The following is a 22,097-nucleotide window of genomic DNA, read 5'->3' as shown; positions in this document are numbered from 1 at the left end:
AACGGAGGCCGTCCAAGTACCTGTGTCCAGGATCGTAGAAAGTATAATTAATAGGAAGTATTTGAGGCTCCTCTGTGCATTTTAAAACATATCTTCTATTATAAGTAAATTATCCATTTATTTAACTAATTATAAGTAAAACACATAATACTGGGTTCTTACCACGTCATATCCCTGATTTGATTATGTGTTTTGGTTATGAAGAACACTCAAAAGTCATAATAGAAAATAATTCGGTGTAAAATATGTACTAATAAGCACTTGCCAATATTAAATATATATAGTAACAGTTTTAAACATCAATGCACTTTACGGTAAAAGCGTTATACAGACTTTCACAGCACGTTAAGCCCTATCGGCCCTATACACATGTTAAATGTGGCGGTAGTTATTGAAACGTCAATATATTGGTTTGGACGCCGTGTACCAGGGCGGCAATTACAGGCGCTGCGGCGACAGGGGGCGGCTGCCGAACGGCTTAATCGCCCCCTTTGGCAACTTCAATTTTGACGATAGAAATCGATAAACCGCCCTAAATGGCCTCCGATTTTTATATTAAAATCTCTTACGTGAGGAAATCGGGCCCCCATTGGAATTAAGTCTTTAATTTGTTACGTTTGCAGGTGGAATTAAGGTAGTTAATGTCGCTTTTTGTTGGTCAGGCGGAGTTGTTCGGAGTTTTAAAGGTATCTAATTACCGTGTTATTTTTTGTGTCCAATTCGGCTAGAAACGAAAACGAATTTAATGTGTTGCTGCTTAAGCTCGTCGCACAAGTCAATGGAATACCTATCATTAGGATGTCAAAATCAAAAGTGGTTGCATTTTGTCTTTTGACGAACTGTGCGCTTTCCTTACGCTGTATTAAGCGAACTGCTTAGACAACTTATATATTTTTCCCTTCCTTTAACAATCACACGATGAATATGTATTGGTATATTCATCGTATTCCTTCAGACACATTCTAATTTTATTTAAAGTTACACGTGTCATTTTCTTCTCCGCGTAAAAGGAAAGGGCCGGATGATTTAAATTCGTATACCGAAAGGTGCGACATCGTGCGACATATATTATATTGTAACAACCCTTTTACCTATATATATTATATATTATATATATACCTATGTTGACGAATAAATGAATTTGAATTTGATTGACAACTGTTAATTTTAAAATGAATTAATAATCCGGGCTAGTAAAATAAACATCTCGCTCATATGCAACTCATTTAAGGTGTGCCGTCTACTAACATAAGATTTTGGAAAGGTTTTTTTTTAATTTATGCCTAAAATTGACGTGTGTTCCATAAATTTTATGCCTGTCGATTACCCGTCCCTTTCTTTTTCAGCGGATAAGAAAATGACAGGTATAACTTAAAAAAAAAATAGATGGTGTTGTACAGGAATCAGCACCATTAGCATTGTTTTGATACAAATAGCCTTTGATATTGATTGTGATGTGCGAATTAATAATTTGACAGCAGATCGCACGGCTAATGATGCATGTATTTTGGTGCTTTGGCAGCTTAACTAGTGCATTAGAATGACGCTTGACTGCACTCTAATGCTGAGATATATAGCTGCATTATATTTGTCTATACGTCGCGAATACTCCTGTTCGAGGTTAGGAGCCATTCAAAATCAAAACACGTTCTACTGGATGCCTTAAAAACCGACAAAGGGATTGTGTCATTAATTTCTAACAATTGCAACACAACAACTGCAATTCATCTAAGAAAGCAATATTGCAATTTGACATGTAAAGGTAAGTGCGCAATGCAAACAAATGTCATATAGCAATATTGCTTGCTTAGATGAATTGCTTCGATGTGGCCATTTAATCCCCCTGATCACCTAACGCCATTCGGTTCATCAAATTCATCGTTGTCTTCTGATTACTTAGGTACTTGGACTCTGCCATCCCTATTAGGGATTACGGGCGTGTATTTATTGATGTATCCACCGGAAAACTGTCGGAAATTGTTATTAGGTCGTTTGGAGAATAGAGGAAGCCCTAATCAAAAAGGAGAACTGAACACTTGCAAGTATGCTGCTTGATCTTTCGTTGGCCTTGCTTTGTTCGCGTTGAATACCTAAACTATTTTACGAACAGGGAGTATTGATTACACATGCCAAAGGCAGTTGAGCTCTTGATCACGTAGACATGCCTGGGACGTGAGCTCAGTTTAAAGTGGTTTTACGCATAGATAAAAACTTTTTTTTACTTATTGTAAGTTTGCCGCATATGACATTAACTACTTGGCCGGACAAAAGTGAAAACCTTTCTGTACTTATGTTGTTCATTATTATGATATAAAATGAGTACGAGGTACCTTATAATACTTGTGGATTTGGAATTCAGAAAAATGAAAAAAACAGAAAAATGTTAAGGTACCGGGGACTTTACGGTATGGAAATTTTTGACAATGTTTGAGTAATTAGCGGGTTCGTTTAATAACGGGTTCTTACCGCGTTTAAAATAGGGATATGAGACTCCCGATATTTCAACACTGTTGCAAGTGCCATGATCACGGGATAACTGATGAGATTGGAGTGGAGTAGGTAGATCCATAATTTTCTACGGGCAGACATATCTGCCTACCCTCTTTCTTTGCCGCTTGTTTATGTATTTTATATCGGAATGTTCGGAACCATCTGAACTCGCACCAAACTCAAAACAATGTGTAATGTTTGAGTAGTGTTGGTATGCTCTCTCGACGCGTTCACTCACAGAGAAATCACATAAGTACCATAAACACGTCCCAATTCTGGACACAGACTTCCCCTTAACCAACCGGAGGGACTATAGAGCATTCTCCACCACACTGTTCCATTTTCTTACGGTTACTAGTCGGGACGTGCCTTCCGAAGTACGGAATTATTTTCTTCTCAGCTCCCAACTCTCAGCTCATTCAACTTGCAATGTCCTTACCAAGCAATCGATATTCTCACAAATTAATTTCGAAAATGTCTCCATCGATAATTGATTTCGGACGTCCCTAACCACTAAAGAACGGAGGCTGTTTAGTACCCTCGCATTTCTGTTTAGTTTCAGGTCGAATATAAATAGGTACAATTAGAAGTGGCACAGGCTAAGTACCTAAAGTGATAATATGCTGCCGGGTACGGACGGTGTTTCCATTAGTTTTCATTAAATGATTTCGTTTGTCAATATTGTGTGAGGTAGGTATCGGCGGTGACCTTCCCCGGCTACTGGCTGCCCTGGCGGAAGCTGGGCAAACAATAGCACGTACTGCTGTTGTATTTTCATTAAGGATGTTCAAACACAATGAATTAGTGAGCCGCAACCCTCACATCCTCTCTTTTCGTTTTAGGCACGGCGAAACAACACCCGCGCCATTTTCGAACGTATTCCCTTCAACATAAAACTTTCTAGCCCCTTATCCGTCGGCCTTTATTATTTTTCTACCTGGATAAATTATGATGGAAAATACTCATGTTTATTTTGGCTGTGTAAATTGTGATTAAATTGTTTTGAAGGGAAAATAAAATCACGTACCGTTCACGCCGGAACGGACTGAAAGTGTTTAGCGCTAATATCTGGTGGGACGTTCTATTTACAGTCGGATTGAGCGAGGCGTTTTTGCTGGAAATGCGGGGTGCCCCGCCATCTACAGCATGATATTTGAGTATAGAGATATAGACAGCTAATTACTGGAATAGTAATACCACATTTTTTAAGAAATACTAAGGCTCTGTGTTGGGTTTTTTCTTGCATCTATGGCCCTCGACTATACAGGTTGAGAAGCTGCAGTAGTTATAGGATGAGATGTTCGCAAAAATAAATTGAAAGATTTTTTTAAAGTGTTTACCCACTTAATAAAGATATTTTTGAGTTTGAAAAGGGCCTGCTAGCTATAGTAATGCTCCAATAACAAGTAGAAGATTTTATTTTACGATAAAATAAAAAAAAGAGTGTAAAACTTTCCACGCTGCGTAACGTGATGAAGAAATTGGTTATTTACTGATTTATTTAATAGATCACTAACAACTATGCATAGTATAACATTAGTTAAAACATAATCAAACTAACTAGGGACAGTAGGTTTGTCAACATAGAAAAACGACTATCTGACTTGTTTAATCAATGTAAAGGTACGTTATCATCAGTCGATAAAATGAAACTCGCATAAGAAATGGCTTAAACTTTGAAACCTTGACTTTAACAGCTATTAATGCTTAGCCAAGTTTTAGGCAATTAAAATATATTTAGCGAGATCGATCATGAACGAGTAATTTGGCTGAACTCAAACTAGTAATTGTTACAGGTAACAAACCTACTTTCTATACTATTTATACTTGTAAATTTGAGTTTCATTCGTAAATTAGTAGAGCACAGCTGTTGGCCAGATTAGCTAAAGCCATTGTACGATTAATGAACGGGGACCGTACCAAAGTGATTAATTATAAATTGTGTATTGCTTATTTATGAAAAGAATAGCATGTTGAAGACCAAATATTTATTTCGTTGAGAGGAAACAAATACTTAGCTTATTTGTAGAAAAAATAATTCTAGGATTTCTTTCACGGATGAAAGTCTCATAAAGGCAAGAAGGTCCATGTTGCTCTATGCATAAAGGAATCATAAATGTAGTTATTATAACTCTGTCAAGAAGTCTCTGTGTTATACATTTTTTTTCCTCAGCAGAAAATGTAAATGTGACTTGCTTGACAGTTAGAAAAATATTTTGCCAGTATGGGATGCAAAATCATGTTTCGGCTAGATATTAGGACGTAAAAAGAATCTAAAAACTAAAATCTAAAAGTGATATGGATAAGTGGACAAAAACTTTTAAAAACATAAAGGAAAATATATCTAACAGAATGTCCAACGATAACAACTTTCTTGATGGTAAGAGTTGAAGTTATTAATGTTTAAATGTAGAAAAAACAACTTAAAGTAAGTAAATATTATTATGGGTTAGACCCTTCCTCTACAATACCTCTCCTGGCACAGAAAAGTACCAGCACTATATTGGGCAATGGTCTTTTTAATAATCTGTTCGAAGAGGAAGGGTATAAGCTTTTCGTCCCTAAAATTACTAGGGCTACGAATTATTCATTCAGCACAGACTTATTGCTAATTTGCTTCTCTACGGGTGGATGATGAAATTCATAAACTGCCTATATACGTCCCACTGCTGGGCACAGGCCTCCCCTCAATCAACCGGAGGGGGTATGGAGCATACCCCACCACGCTGCTCCACTGCGGGTTGGTGGAGGTGTTTTTTACGGCTAATAGCCGGGACCAACGGCTTAACGTGCCCTCCGAAGCGCGGAATCATCTTACTTTTACGGACAATCAGATGATTCAAGCCTGAAAAGTCCTTACCAAACAAAGGACAGTCTCACAAAGTGATTTCGACAAAGTCCCCATCGGGAATCGAACCCGGACCTCCAGATCGTGAGCCTAACGCTCTAACCACTAGACCACGGAGGCTGTTATGGATGATGAAATTATCCGACCCTAATACAATATGGGAGGTTAATAACTTTATTTCGTAGCATAACATAGTCAACATTTGTTTCAAAATCCAGTTAACAAAGAGAATGAAGAGATAAAGAGAAGGGACGATGAAGAAATGCGTAAGACGCTGCACAAGTCAAACCCGGACGGTATTTTGACTGACGACGATATCGCGTCACTAAGCGAGTCGGCGAGGAAGCCTGAGCAGCCCGCTCCTAGCACAGTCATCAAGCCTTCAGGAAACACGCTACAGAAAATAGTCGGAGAAGCTAAGCAAAGCGTGCCCGGGATACCCGGCCTGCCAAAGTCGGTTGGCGCAAACCCCCCCGAGCCTAAAGAATCCCCAAAGAAAGGTACTTTAGAAGAAGATTCTCTAGTCGAACGCTTCCGGTCCCAATTCTGGGATTAAATATTGCTAAATTGTAAACAAAAATTGCCTAATCATTAAATTTTGCACTTTTTACATAGCTATATTATGTCTATGTTTAAATCTTAAAACTCACGACTATAATCTCAACCTAGTCTTTAGAAAATAAGTTTGCAGTGCTTAACCATGCTCGGTAGCCCGCGCTCTTAGAGGCCGTACTGTCACAGGTTGTACGTATAAGTGGGTTGGTCACAATCTGTGTAACTCAGTTACTCTTGTATGTAATATCCACGTAGTCTAAGATTTTCTTTTCGTTCTTCACTATGCATGGAACTTGATGGAACGTACGTTTTAATACTTAATTCGATTAGAAAGGTTTGAACTAGGCTTGAACAATCAAGAAAGTCGTTACAGAAGTTACAGCTATTGAATTAGAAACCCTTGTTATTTGTTGTCTCCTTCCTAATAGGTAGCTACGGCTTACTCTTTGTACATTGTTTAAGTACATATCAAAAATAAAAAATGGTGGTGACTGTAATGTACTTCTTATATTGCGAGTGAAGAATAACGCGGCTGTAAAAGTTGTACGTACAGTGCCATGTGGGCCCTCTCCAAGGAAGGTGATTGGTCGCATGCGCCCCCGCGGAAAGTCCAGCAGGGGCGCCACTCCGTTTGGGGGCTCCGCCTCTGGAAGCTTGATGCACGTGAACAAGCCAGGCGGCGGCCGCTCACGCCGACAACCGCGCTCTTCTGGGTACGTCTGCCAACAAAAAAAAAACATTATTTTTATATACCTACTGATGGTCTAATTTTTAGTTAGGTAAGGTCCGGCCAAGTAGTGAATGCCATCCGAAAGTCACGTCGAAAAGACAAATTAGTTAGGCGAACCCCCTCTAAATTATTATTGGATCAACGCTATTATGATATCTGAAGGTTACAAAACGTTATAATGTTGTTTTAATTTACGACTATTAACGCTCCCCATGTGTCCGGCCGGCCAGATAGTGAAAGCTGTCCGAGGCAAATCAAATAGCTCAAAACAAAAAAGGAAAATAAACCGTAGACACTTACAGCAACATTAATAATTATAAGTGAGGTTTGGCGTCTCTATACTGAAAATATAATATTTATATACCATTCAATCGACAGCGGGCATCATATCGCATAATGAACATCACGCGCCATATCGAAATTGCTGTTATTATTGGAAATTATCCAGCACTAAAACACAAATAAAAGTATTCCCATGCTGCACTATCCCGCTATATGACTTAATATTCAATATCTCCTATACTTAAAGGTTGCCTGGAAGAGATTGCTACTTAGCAATAAGGCGCCTATTGTACTAATTCTATTTCTCTTTTGTTTTGTATTTTGTTTTTTCCTGTTTGTGCAATAAAGTATTTGTTATGTTATGTTATGTTAAATAAAAGTGTATATTCATAATCATCATTAAAATCAAGCTGCGGTAATGTTGCAGCGTTATAACAAACAACGCATTTTTTTGTACGTGCGCAATGGATTGCTTTTTTTTTACGACTATTATAGGTATATTATTAATATATTCCCTCTCCTAATATTAATTAAATAAATAATATAACATAAGCTCATCATCATCATCATCACCAGCCCATTAGCACCCCCATTGCTGGGGCACGGGCCTTCCCTATGGATGGATAGGGAGATCGGGCCTTAAACCACCACGCGGGCCCAGTGCGGATTGGTGGTTATTAATGACTGCTAATGCAGCCGGGACCAACGGCTTAACGTGCCTTCCGAAGCACGGAGGAGCTCGAGATGAAAACTTTTTTTTGTGGTCACCCATCCTATGACCGGCCTTTGCGAAAGTTGCTTAACTTCAACAATCGCAGACCGAGCGCGTTTACCGCTTTGCCACCGAGCTCCTCAACATAAGCTCACGACGATTGTATCCATATTGGGGTAGTCAAAGGTACATCCATCGCAACGTTTCTTAGCACCCACACCTCACCGAGCTTTATGTTAGTTAGTCTAACGTGAATCGTGATAGGTAAGCCGTATCGCCGATTATAATGGTCGAGTCTACTGGGTAGTTTCCTAGGTCAAAGATAAATTATGAAACTCTGATTACTAATTAAAGACAGATCTAAAGGTGACAAAAAAGTTTTCTATTTTCTATTAAGCTTATTTATGAATTTTAATAAGTAAGTAATGAAAAATTTAATAATAAGTGCGATGTTTCGTCCCGTTTTTCTATGACGTCCCAGGTTGCTTTTTCATACCCAAGTTCCATATTAAGTAATTTCATGTTTTGACGTTTAGTGAAAAGTAACTGATTTGACTAGTTGGAAACTATCCTATTGTTTTAATAATGAAATATATATTTTAACATAATCCTTTTAAAATCCAAACCCCGTTGTTTATCTGGAACGCTGGGCGGCAGGAGAATAATATATAATTTTACGTAATTAATGATGTTATTAGGCGAAAGTGATTTTTTTTACTCCACCGATCGTCATGCATGAATTCTCTTATAGAAAAAGACGATGGGAATTTTGACGGGACGGAAGGCTTTTTGAGTTTGTTTATTTGTATACTCTATATTGCTTTAAAATACAAAGGAAATTTACATATGATTTAATGATTTATCGTTACATAAAGCATAGGCGAGCTTATCTCTAATTGGGATTTCTTCCAGCAAACCTTGAGTAGTACCTACTTACTTACATTATATATTTATATTTGACTGGGTCAAAGATAAAATATAAAATACGAGTACTAATTTAGAAGTAGAAGCCAGTCTTAGATGGTCAAAAATCAATCTCATTTTACTTACGAATCGAATTTTGAGCCGTTGGTCCCGGTTACTTACTGATGTAAGTAAGTAGTTGTTTCATGAGCCATAATTCACCTCACAACCCACACTATCGAAGAAAAAGAATCAAACTTTATTCATGAATTATGTAGCAATGAGTACGACGTACCGCTTGTATTGATGACGTCACATTCGATAGTGTTTCCATACAAACTCCAAAAAAAGTAAGTACTTATCTTATTTGATTAGGTTGTCAAGTAGCCTATTTATTAGAATACAGGCTTTTTTGGACATCGGAATTTGTTACTTTGGGACATCCCTGCGTGGGAATGAAACATTATCAAACCGACATTATACTACCATTAATATCAATAAAAACTTGTAATATTGATGTATTTCCATTAGTAAATTAGTGGCTTACTGTATTGATCCATTTTTGTGGCGATATAAGTAGCTGTAGTTCATAACGGCGGCGGCGCGTTTCATATTCTACTAGTACTATGATATTACATATTATTATAATTACACTAGTAGATACTAGATAAATATTATATTACTAAGCTCTAGTTTTAAAAACTCATTTATACGATGATGTATAATATGTAACAGCCTTCATGGTTTAATGGTTAGAGCATTAGGATCACGATCTGGCAGTCAGGGTTCGATTCCCAATGAGGAGAATGTCTAAAATCACTGTGAGACTGTCATTTGTTTGGATATAAGACATTACAGGCTGAATAACCTGATTGTCCGTAAAAGCAAGATGATTTCTTGCTTCGGAAGGCACGTTGGTCCTGTACATAGCCCATTTCAAACATTTCACTTCGGCTGATTTTCCCTTCGCGGGTTGGAAGGTCAGACTGCTCGCTTCTGTAAAAAACTGGGTCTGTCAAATCTGCAGGTTAGGTAAGCGGACCCTGTGAAAAACGGCATAATGCTACCAAGATGATGAAGTACTATAAAACATCATTGGTGCGAGTAAATAACCGGGCTTTGCTTAATTGCTATTCCCCCTAAGATTGTGCTGGTGTAATTTATACTGCCTACGGTATGAATTATCGTCGTGGTGAATGTTGGTATGTGCGAACTGCAATAATTATTAGTGCTCAGTAATGCAAAGACTACCATATTAGGTAGTAAGTATGCGTTTGTCTGTTTATAATAAGTAGCTTTAGCTATTGACGTTATGAAATGAGTATATAGGGCGTTTATTTAGTTACTAAAATCAAATAACTAACAATTTTAATTGGAAAGTAGTTTACAAATATATACAGTGTGTTAGTGACATCGTAACGAAAACTGGAGCGATGATTCAGACCATGGTTCTGAGTTGATATCATGTGGAACTGAAAATACACTAAAATTTTCATAAATTTTCCTATTTACTTAATTATTATTTAAAATAATGTATCTAACAACTGTAAGCTTCCTAAAAATGATACCGCTTTAGACATGTAACTTATTTACGTAACCAATCTTATATCTTATGCTACAGCAGCTAACAATACTAAACCGAGAAAATTCTCCGCCGGTAACAATTAACAAGAGTACCGCGTCGCTACAATTAAAGCGTCAATAAATTATCGGCTCAGAGCGCGTTCATTTTTAAGCCGAACAAAGCCATAGTAAAACATTAACAAAACGCCCGCAAGTCGGTTTACTCGTAATGCCGTCCTATACGCATTTATCATTTCGAAAACGGACACATAATACCCCTAATGAGTAAAAGCCAGGCATACCTTGAGCAATACCATTAATATTACCAGCCCAACCGCCTGCCAAATGTGTGCCCGGGGATAGTTTGAAGGTTGTTGTTCAAATTTATATTTTGTTACGCGGCCATTAGCATTAAGCCGGCTTTAATCGATAGACGGTACAGATTTTTTATTACCAGTGTTTGTGCGCAGATATTTGAGTTTGATGGCTGATAGGATAAAGTGATTTATTCTTCAATTTGTGGCTTATCTCGTTCTGTGGATACGGGCGAATTAAATATTTAAATCTGAATATTAGAATTTACCCTTGGATCTAGTGAGAACGTTCCCAATGACGTAACGTGGAAGGTTTACTTTCAAATGTTTTCGGCTAATAAGTACCTTTACTGGAATGTTCTAAGAAAATATTTAATAAAAGCATCTATAAATAGTAAAATTCGTTATTTTATATGTAAATCAAAGTTAAACTAGCCCCATCTAGTGCATTATATCTAAAACTGCGACATTGTATACTTACAATATTGAAGTCAGTAAATATACGAGTATTTGTTACTATACAAGAATAATTATTAGTTAAATTTAGATTTAGATTTAGCTGCTTGTCTTCCCGGGCATGTCGTAAAAACCGACAGAGGGATTGTGTCCTCTAATATGATGGACTAATGTTATGGGCGATAGGCTGATCCCTTATCACCATAAGGTTCATCATATCCATCTTAGGACTTGGTATCAACAGTGGCTGCAAGTTGTCTTTGATTACTTGTGGCTCTGCCCACCCCATTTGGGATTACGGGCGTGAGTTTATGTATGTATGTATGTAAATTTAGATCCTGTAACAAGTTGAAATTATAATACAGGGATTTATTGCACCTCTGAATAAACAAAAAAAAAATGATACAATATAAGATCTTGTTCAGGTACTACGTCGAGTGGAATTGTTGAGAAAGGAGATGGTAATATAATAGTTCCATTTGGGAAATTTATGAGTGAATTGAATAAGCCGACGGCCATGCAAACCAATCCATTATTTAATTCAACTCCTGTGTCACACCCCTACTTGAGAGGGCAGGATGGGACAGACACACATGCTCAGAAAACTTTGACTGGTGCCATCACAGGGTGCTATGGAACGACACGGGCCCCCGGTGGTAGATTCTGGTGGGGTTTTAATTTCAGTTTGACGGGTATAAACATTGATGTATAATATGATACTATAACCTTATTGGGTCTAAAATACTGCCGTCCTTCACTCCAGATTAGTGTAAGGCCTAAAATTGTTTTCTGTATCTCTGACCACTCAAAAGTAGAAGTGGCGTTTATCTTTTTCATATAGGTATATCTATCTACTTTTTAACGTGACTTCCGAACAATGTATACCTACTAAAGCATCTCTCTATTATGTATATGACGAATATGTCTATTTGAATATATGGCTTGATTCTTAACGGTGGCTAAAGAATTAATTCGAGGTATTTATTTTAGACGACGTCGACGAGGACGATTTTTGTCGTCGTGTGTTTGGTTAACGTCGTGTCCAATAGGGAAGTCAAGGATTGACCTCTGATAGACTGGAATGGAAAATGCTACACCGACAAGAGCGTGGCTCTAAATTGATGGTGATATATTTTAGAAATTCATATTTGTCAGTTTAAAATACGGCGTAGGGAAGTCTTGCCGAAAATTGGCACGTGTGTATGTGTGTAGCGCTCTTGCGGGGACATATGACATATTCACGTGGCACTCGGGGGTAGTTACTGTAGGTAGAGTTGCGGTGCCGCGTGTTACACGTAATGGACCCTCGCAAAATGGGGAGCCAACGAGAAAACTGTGCTAAAATGATGCATAAAACGAAAAAGTAACATGCACGAGCTTATTTGCCGAGTTCCTCGTTAATAGTTGTAGACGGTACTCTTCCCTGGCCGCCTTTCAACGTATCGTCTAAAAGCAGTTCATTAGAGCTGAAAAATGGTTGAGAACGTACGTATGCGATTCCGAATATTTTTAGGGGAACTTGTATTTCGGCGTTTACTTATTGCACGGCCATGTTTTGGTTTCAAATGCGCTGCAGTTTATCAAACACGAGATAGAAATTTAGTAGGTACAATGGAATGTAAGTAGGTAATAAATACATACCGGCTATTAAGCTAATGGGACCGAAAATATTTTCTCACACAAAAGACAAAACCACATTTTATTATAAAGAACAATCTGATTTTCGGAATGGCCATTAAATTACAAAGTTCAATGTAAAAGTTGAAGGGTTCCATCTCAAGCACACGACACCGAATTACAAAAGTGGACTCTCGGTGAAAATCATTATCCAACTTAGTATTTGCGATAAAGGTCCTGTTTAGTTCACTTTCATTTACCCCACCTACAAAACTAAGATCATGAGATGACCTCATCACGAAAAAGCACCTTTCTTACAATGGGAAAAACAATGAGAGTATGTAATATTCATTTTCATAATAACACGTTTTAACTACAACATATTTACAAGAATGTACGAAATGTACGTTGAAATATAAATCAAATAATTGTGTATATTTAGCAGAATACACTATATCATTTTGTAAAACTTAGTATTGAATTTCTTGTACAGTAAATAACATGGGTCGGTGTAGCCTTTATCCCGAGGGAGTCTAGCAAAGTTGCCATGAAATAGTTTATAATAATAAGTCTGCTCTCACTCGGTGGTGAATATTTTACAAGCGCGGGAGTGAGAGGGACGTAGTAATGTATTGCTCCCGCTCAAGATATATATTACAAAGCTGCGTGAGATGGGAGGAATTTTCAAAAAAATGCCCCATCATTTCGATGTAATACCCCAGCGCGTTTTCTGTGCTTTGTTTTTGTTTTCACACATCGTTGATCAGAAAAAAAGATTGGAACTAGTAGATACTACGTGATTTATTACAAATGAAAAGAGGTTGATTGTGTCCACTGATGACTTTCGGACGCGGAGCAATAAGAATGTGGCATAATTTAAGCTACTTATACAAAATTAAATACCTGCCTTAGGCAAGTTGCAAACGATTAACATAACATAAACAGCCTATTTACGTCCCAAGGCCTCCCCTCTGTCAACCACGCTGCTCCACTGCGGGCTGGTGGAGGTGTTTGGGCTAGCAAACGATTATGAAGTATTATTGATTTAGCATATCACATTAACTAACTACTTATCCGGACAACGATTACACTGTAATCGAATTAACACAATTGTCCTGATCTTGATTAGGGACACGTCGTGAATTTCCAAATGACCACTAAAGTTGTTCCACCTTGACTTCCAGTTGAAATGCGCAAGAGACCAAGAGTATTTTCCTTTATTTATAATTCAAATGTTTTCTCTTATCTTCCCTGACACTATAGTGGCATCGAATCTATTATTTACAAACGACCACCTCCACCTTACACACGAGGAAGATTAACTATTTGAGTGTCTTGAGGATTATTGTAATACACCATTCATCTTGTTTATTCAGTTTCTTTCCATTTTAGATAAATAAAAGTTATTGACAAAGGTGAATCAAGGTTATAAATCAAGGTTTCCAGGCGGAGATGGGAGCCATCACAGGGACTGTAACCTGGAAACTGACAGAGAGCAGCAGTAACTGTCAGTACTATTCAGAGGCGGAGGACGGGAGTCCTAGTACGGCTTTGTAATAGACTACTCTGGCAGTCATTCCACTCGCATCAGACAGAGTACTGTGGGGCAGAAGGCAAGAGGGAAACCACAATGGAAGATGCTACACCGACAAGAGCGTGGCTCTTAAATTAGTGATGTGATGTAAAGGTTATTGACATGCAACTTTTAAGCCGACGACTGATCTCTGATGTTCAACTCAATGTAGAGTTAACCACATGATTATGCACAATTTCCCCGATCCGATCCGATCTACAATTAATATCACTTGGTGGAAGCGGTGTGTATGCGCGACCAATATGACACGATGATGATGGTGGCCCAATAATAATATCTAACTCTGACGCCAGAACAAGACATTCGGGTTTTGGTTCGTCATAATATCATCATCTTCCCAGCAGCAGCCTGTTTTTCACAGGATTCTCTTACCTAACCTGAAGATTTGATAGGTCCGGTTTTTTACAGAAGCGACTGTCTGTCTGACCTTCCAATTCGCAAATGGAAAACCAGCAATACAGGTTAGGTCACATACCTCCGAAAATGCATTTCTCCGGAATGTGGGTTTCACTATGTTTTCCTTTACCGTTGAGCACGTGATAATCGTATATGATCCAAACATGAATTCGAAAACAAATTCGACAATCATGGGGGTGCCTGTGCTGGATTCGAACCTGCGACCTCAAAGTGAGAGGCAAGCGTTCTACCAACTGGGCTGTCACGGTTACTTCGCCATAATAAAATATAAGTCATTGTATATGTACCTACCTAACATATTTAATGCGTATCAGATATGTGATTCTAGATCAGTATCTTCTATAAATAAATAAATAACAAGTCACTATGTGGTCATCTGGTTCACCGGCTTGCTTCTTAAACGGGAAGCGTCGCCGGTTCCAACTCCGGTACCGGACTTTCAATGAGTTATTAATTTATCTTAAGTGCAGTTTTCACTAAGATATTTGGCTCTACCGTTATAGACGGCGATACGGCTCACCATCTATCACGTTGATCTAACAGAAAGCTCAGTGCGGTGTGGGTACTTAGTTCATCTTGCGATGGGTGTACACCTGACTACCCCAATTGGGACCTAGTCATGAGCAGTTACTTTTTCTAAATGTCAAAACATTAAATCACAGTGGAATTTGTATGAAAAAGCAACCTATGCGCTCATAGAAAAACGTGATAAAATGTCACACTTACTATTACATTTCCTTTATTAAAATTAATAAATAAGTTGAACAGAAAAAAGAAAACGTTTTTGTCACCTTTAGGTCTGTCTTTATTTAGTAATCAGAATTTCATAATTTATCTTTGACCTAGGAAACTACCCAAATGTAAATTGTTAGACGTATTAATGCAGCTATAAGTGTTAGTAGTAACGTAGTAATTTTTAAACACCCATTAGTAGGAAATAAATACTCTAATGGAATTAAGTAGTTGCAATGCAATGATATTACACTCGTATCAGACTGGGAGGTATATATATATATATATATATATATATATATATATATATATATACAGGCTGTTAGTGACATCGTAAGGAATACTGAGAGGGATGATTCAGACCATGATTCTGAGTTAATATCAAGTGGAATTTTCTCGTTCGAAAATTCTCTCGTTTTTGAAGACTCATATTTCTAGTAATTTAAATACTCTCTCTCTCTCACACACACACATAGACACACTAATTAAAAAGCCACGCTCTTGACGACGAAGCATTCACCATGCTACTTTTTTAGGGAAAAATAGGGGCAGTGGTTTCCCTCTTGCCTTAAATAAAATACTACTTAATTTAAATACTGAGTATATTTATTTAGTGATTTTTGTGATGCGTCCTTACTGAGATTTGTGTGAATATTTTAACACTTACCTCTACTAATATTAAGTCGAGTTGCAAGTTTCTGCCCATCCCATAAATATTAAAGAGCATGCGCAACTCACACACAAATACTTTAATGAAAGACATTTTCCGTTTAAAGGGGATTATATTCTTTCTATTAGCTTTGTTCCGATATTAAATAAAAATACTTAATACTTCAAAGAAAACCGCAAGTTGAAGGGCAGGTGTTATGTGAGCCCAAGATAAAAGGTTTACATAGAAAACACTATACAAGAAAATGTCTTTGTTTGCAATACTTATCTGCAAAAGTTGCTATTCATGGAAACAATAATTGTCTATCATCTTAAACACAATACGTAACTATTGTGTTCATAAATAATTGATTTGTGTCGCAGAACTAGATAATGCACATAGGTAAACACACGTAAGTAATTCCTGATGTAGGCGATGCTTCTAATCAGATACAATTTTACAAATTCACAGTAAAATTCACCGGACGGCTGTCAGGATCATAGTAAATAGAAGCTAGTACAGAAAATCGCACTTTAAAAACATAAATAGCCCATTACGTCCCTCTGTTGAGTACAGGCCATCTCTTAATCAACAGGAAAGGGTATGGAATATAGTATAATATGTTTACATAGTATACGGAATTCAAGCGACGCGACTGTCTTATGTAACAGTTATTTAACTATCACCGTAGTACCTATGGCTTTGAAAAGACTTTTGTAATACCTGGTCATTTTTCACAAGTCTTTCTAGAATCTGCGCATGCTTTGTAGTATTGAACTATTAGGTTGCAAAGGAAGAACAGCCGACTTATTAGTTCATTTCCTCCACCCGCTTGTGTAGGCGCATAGTGCATGCAAGGAAACCCGAGGAGCGTGCTTTGATAAATATAGCGTCTTTAGAGAACTCACTCGTTAACGTTTCCATGGGAACGAGCATAGTACAGCTAGTAAGGGGAACACAATATCGTATATTTCTAGAGGAGAGTGTCTTTGTATGTGCTAACACTGCAGTAGTACTCTTTAGCGTTCCCTACCGAGACGAGACCTTAAAAGTTATGGAAGACCATTAAGTACACTTTCTTATCGAACAAATTGAAACGCCTCGCAAGATTGTTTCGCAAGGATTATCAGAAAAATATGAAATACGGGTATTTGAAATAAAAAATAAATTTAATTTTACATTTGGGTTTTTAATTCTTCATGTCTCAAAATAATTCTTTAAAAGTTAGTGAAATTCGTGTTTTGTTGACCAAAAATTCGGTAGTTTTCGATGTTTTTGATGAGAAGTATATCTTTGGGTGATGGACTGATAAATAATCTGCCACCGTGCGGTATATTGTATGTTGGACGGAATGCGAAATTTGCATTGTACACACCCCGAAAACTCCATATATAAACCTCATTTTTATACCGTGTGCCGCCTTAACACGTAAGTGCAAACGAGACAGACAATCCGCGCGCGCTGCCCCTTAGTCACTAAATAAGGACTTAAAGGGGGTGAGGTAAATCGAGCTCGGCGACCGGTACGAATTGGTGCGGGCCGAAGAGTACCATTCTATATGCAGTATTATTCTTTACAGCTTCGGGTTAATTGTCTTATTGTCGACGCCTTGTGGCCTTGCCTTTCCTGGAATCCGAGAGTGACTTTATGGACGTACTTGATAGGAGTACGACGATATGAATTTTAGGCGAGTTACCAAGTAAGTAGCTCCATGACTATCAAGTTACGAAAATTGCGTTAAAATGAACACTGAAGCCGCAATGTAGGCGTTTTACGCGTTCTACATCGACTTATTATACATAGGGAACTAGGATAATCGCTTTAAGATTTGGCCGTGAGACGATGCCGAAACAGCGAATTTAGATTTTTGCGATTAGGGTCTATATTATTAATGGGGTTTATAGTCGAATGCCAAAATGCTTCGAAAGTAAAAGTTTATAGACAACAGCTAAGTTCTAAATTTGAAATCGAGAAACGAGGGTCTTTTAAGGGCTGGGTACCCTCGATTTCAAAGTCTACTTGTAACACGGGAGTGACAATAAGTTCAGCGTGTGTGATAAGATAACCGAGTATTATTTACAACCTTTTATACTTTTGGATTTGACTCAGCCCACCACACCCCGAATACTTCATACAAACAACCTCGTTTTACACAGACACTGCCCACATACATACTACACTACATTATCGTACAAGCGCATCTGTGTGTGTGACGTCGAACACCATACGATTCAAGTCGAAACTACGTTCGAGGGGGGGTGAGGTAAACCTAGCTTAGACGCTGGTGGGGAGCGCAGAGTAGCAAAGTCGAATACGTAGTATTATTCCTTATTCTATGCTAATACTCAACCACTGAACTACGGAGGCCGGTATGAAAAAACATGAGGGAAAAGGCCTAAGTAATCATTATGAAACACGCCTTCAATGTTGCCAACATTGACGGCTTACTCCACTTAAGTTGAAGTAAAGACTCGACGGTAATTGTTACGTAAACCGAAGGTAACTTATGTGAAGACTTCTTCACTCGCTAATGACTTGTGCCTACTTACATAATTAAACGAAACCACTTTTATACTTCACTTACTGAGTAATGCTCATACAAAGCTGTTAAAATGCTCTTTAACATGCAAATACAAAGTAATGTATTTACAAATCGGTATGTAAGCAAATACATCGATTTAGCGAAAGTTATATATTTTGTTTTTTGAATGAATGAATGAATGAAATGAAATTAAGCAAACATAATTATATTTTAACATAAGCTCGCGACTTGGGGTAGTCAAAGGTACGTTCATCGTGTGACCCACGCGTCATTGAGCTTTCTGTTAGGCCAACGTGATGGGTGATCATGAGTGGTGAGCCGTATCGCCGTCTACGATGGTCAAGCCAACTGTGTTTGTGAAATTGCACGTAGGTAAGAGAAACGCACGTCCAGTACCAGGGATCCAACCGGCGCTCCTCGCACATACATACGGTCACGAGTCACGGGTACTAACATGTATACACTTTGATACCATGTCACATTAACTTTTATGACAAATTAAACCGTAAGTCTCATTAAATATCAAATATGATAGTGCGACAGGGTTCTAAAGTGGGTACATTATGTTGCTCATGACTGTACATAAGGGATAATGAGGTGATCAGAACTACAGGCACTTAATCAAAAGAGACCTAGCCATTTTTGATACAAAATGCTATGTAGAATTGAAACAACCCAAAATGGTTATAGTTAGGACATCATTCCTGGTGGTGATTATGAGACGGCCGGGAATATAAGTGACTGAACGTAATTCCAATATTGAAATCCCTTAACGAGAAAGTTTTATATTCACTTATGGTTGCTTTTAATTGGCATTTGTTTGTATTTATAAATACCCATTTTATGAAAAAAGCTATACATACACGACCCAAATAAAATAAAATACGTTGTAACGTGCTTGTAGAGCTAGTAACCTATTAGTATTTTTTGAAGATTCACGCACTTTATACAAGCTGTGTTATTTTGATCGGAGTCAGTCTTGATAAAGATTTAAAGAGAAAACTCTTCGATTTTTCTTTACAGCCTGTACTTACGAGATTAAATTTAATTCAGAAAACATAAACACCTGCGTCCTTATTAATGAGCATCTGCCTTGTAAAAGGACGAACGAACGCCCGCTGCGGCCAAAAGACAAGTTTCCAAGCCTGGTAGGTAATACTTAGTAAAAAATAATATAATCCGGCCTAGTATAAATGACTCGCGCTCCGAGCGTTTATTTTTTTAACGATACCTGTGGTTTCCATTAATTACTTGGAATAATACATACTTACCAGCAAATACGAGGAGCTCGGTGGCGCAGCGGTAAACGCGCTCGGTCTGCGATTGTTGAAGTTAAGCAACTTTCGCAAAGGCCGGTCATAGGATGGGTGACCACAAAAAAAAAGTTTTCATCTCGAGCTCCTCCGTGCTTCGGAAGGCACGTAAAGCCGTTGGTCCCGGCTGCATTAGCAGTCGTTAATAACCATCAATCCGCACTGGGCTCGCGTGATGGTTTAAGGCCCGATCTCCCTATCCATCCATAGGGAAGGCCCGTGCCCCAGCAGTGGGGACGTTAATGGGCTAATGATGATGATGATGATGATGACAGAGGTCTTAGATTTGATTTTTAACCCGGTTGGTTTAGAAAGTGGACTTTTTTACAATCCAAGGCCACCAAGCAGGATAGCCAGACAAAAAATCGCCTAAACGACACCATTTCAGAAATTTTCCCCCTACACATCTTTGTGAAGTAAATATGAAAGATATTAAGATTTGCCACCGCAAAAAATACCTAGTTTTATGTCTACTTACTGGAAAACTAACATGAAAAAAGAAAATAAATATTCAAGAATTCTCTACCGGAATGTGAACAAACGAATGAACGGGAAATGTGACATGACTGAGCGAAGAACGTGTTTACACGCGGGACATGGAACATGTTGGAACATGAACATGTTGCGGAGCAAACTGCACACCTGGCTTGAAACAAATTAGAGACTGGCTGTTTACATATTACATTCGCTCGGCCAGCACTGCAGACCAAATAAAATATTAACTAGCCCACGCCCGCGGCGTCGCGTGACGTGGCCACTGAGAGTTCTCCCCCTCTCCCGCTTTTAGTATTTAACGAAAGACTTCTCCAGTTCTCCGGCTTTTTCTAGTGCTACTTTCCAAGTCAGTTTTCACATTTCTATGTTTTATTTTAATTTACAAAACAAAATACTTACTTGAAAATAAGATACACAAATTTAGACGCAAATTGATATAACAACCGTCAGCTGGCACAAAAAACAAGCATGTTAAAGAAAAATAAGTATACACCTTTGTCTCTGTTTTTAAAGCGCCTTTTCCAACAAAAATAAACAACGGCAGTGTTCGTAGCTCGGAGTTTGGGGCTCAGGTGTTCCAAAGTCCAACCTCCATTTCTCAAAGTGAATCCACGTTGCGGCCCGTATTTTATAATGACACTAGGAGTTTGCTACCAACGACGTATGTGTGCTCGTTGCCCACTCAAGGATTACCTCCAAGGGTTGCGCCTTTTGTCCGCAAAATCTTTTTGTGGCCCGTGATTTCGGCCAAGATACCCCGGAAAAATGAGGAGTTATAATATAGTTTTTGTGCCGTTGCGCCAAGGGCAAATGCGCGACTACGTCACTGCGCCGTAGTAGCTCATTCGTAGCACGGCTACGCGTAACCACTCGATAATAAGTAAGGTAATGTAAATTACTAAGGTTAACCCTAGAATAATGTAACGTTACGCCGTAGCTCTAAAGCTACGCGCTGCCGGTTAAAATTACACGTATTTTCTCAGATACAGAAGATGTTTAAACATTTTAAGGTCATCGCATGTGGGTCCGTAGTTAAACCCCGGGCATATGACAAAACCTAGTTAATTAGTGCGCACAGAGGCCGCACTTGACTCGTTCAAGGTTCTTGCGCGATCTTAATTAATGCATTTTGTTGAACAACACCTGAGTCAAGGCTCAGCTTAATATTTAATTATCTGGAGAGTGCACGACGATGCACACATGTTGTCACTTACACGACAACGGAGGGTTACAGGTAAGTAAATGTCGCTTTTTAGAATTTGAATTTTGTAGAAAATGTTTCACCATGGTTTTAAAACCTTTAGGCATAATAAGTGATGAAAATGTTAGAAGGTTCCACAGTACATGTCGTCCTGGGGATGTTGTAAATTATAAGCAGTAGTATATGGAGCTTTTCTCTCCAGTTGGGGAAGTGCCCAGTAGACCGAAATGTTTACGTGTGTATAGACAAAGTATCAGTAACATTATGTTTCAGAAAATGTCTTTGTGTTAAAACAAAGAGAATTTCATCGCTTCGAGAATTGGCTACTTGACAGTTTTCGGAGAACAAGAGGAAAAGAATTAGAGACGCTTATTTTATACCTCTTAAAGTATTTTACCTCCTCGAAAAAGCTTAAAATAATAAAGAAAAAATTTGTTTCTTCAATAATTTTACATTTCGCGCGAAAACTGTTGGTCACGTGACATTTGCCCCAATGACGTCACTTTTCAACAAACAAAGAAACTGTCAAACAAATATAACTTGAAACCTGACAGATAGTGTTTGTTTATTTTGTAAAATGCGACGTCCCACGAAGCTCAATCATGGCCGCCCGTGTTTCGGGTCTTGTAATACACAGATAAAAAAACGCATTGTTATTTTGTATAAATAAAATATTTAAAAATG

At 38.1% G+C, this 22,097-nt stretch overlaps 1 protein-coding gene across 1 annotated transcript in view; it reads right to left on the bottom strand.

Moving 5' to 3' along the window:
• The window catches only part of LOC126380262 (epithelial discoidin domain-containing receptor 1-like), a 70,892-nt gene that overhangs the window by 12,332 nt on the left and 36,463 nt on the right, over window positions 1–22,097 (bottom strand). Inside the window, exon 11 of the mRNA XM_050029542.1 lies at window positions 6,445–6,612. Within this exon, the coding sequence (XP_049885499.1) occupies window positions 6,445–6,612 (168 nt within the window). The remainder of the gene's footprint in view (window positions 1–6,444; window positions 6,613–22,097) is intronic.

The sequence above is a fragment of the Pectinophora gossypiella genome, chromosome Z, assembly GCF_024362695.1.
Source record: "Pectinophora gossypiella chromosome Z, ilPecGoss1.1, whole genome shotgun sequence".
In the NCBI taxonomy this organism is placed as follows: Eukaryota; Metazoa; Arthropoda; class Insecta; order Lepidoptera; family Gelechiidae; genus Pectinophora; species Pectinophora gossypiella.
Note: the sequence above shows the minus strand (reverse complement) of the source record. Positions and strands in the feature narration are given on the sequence as shown.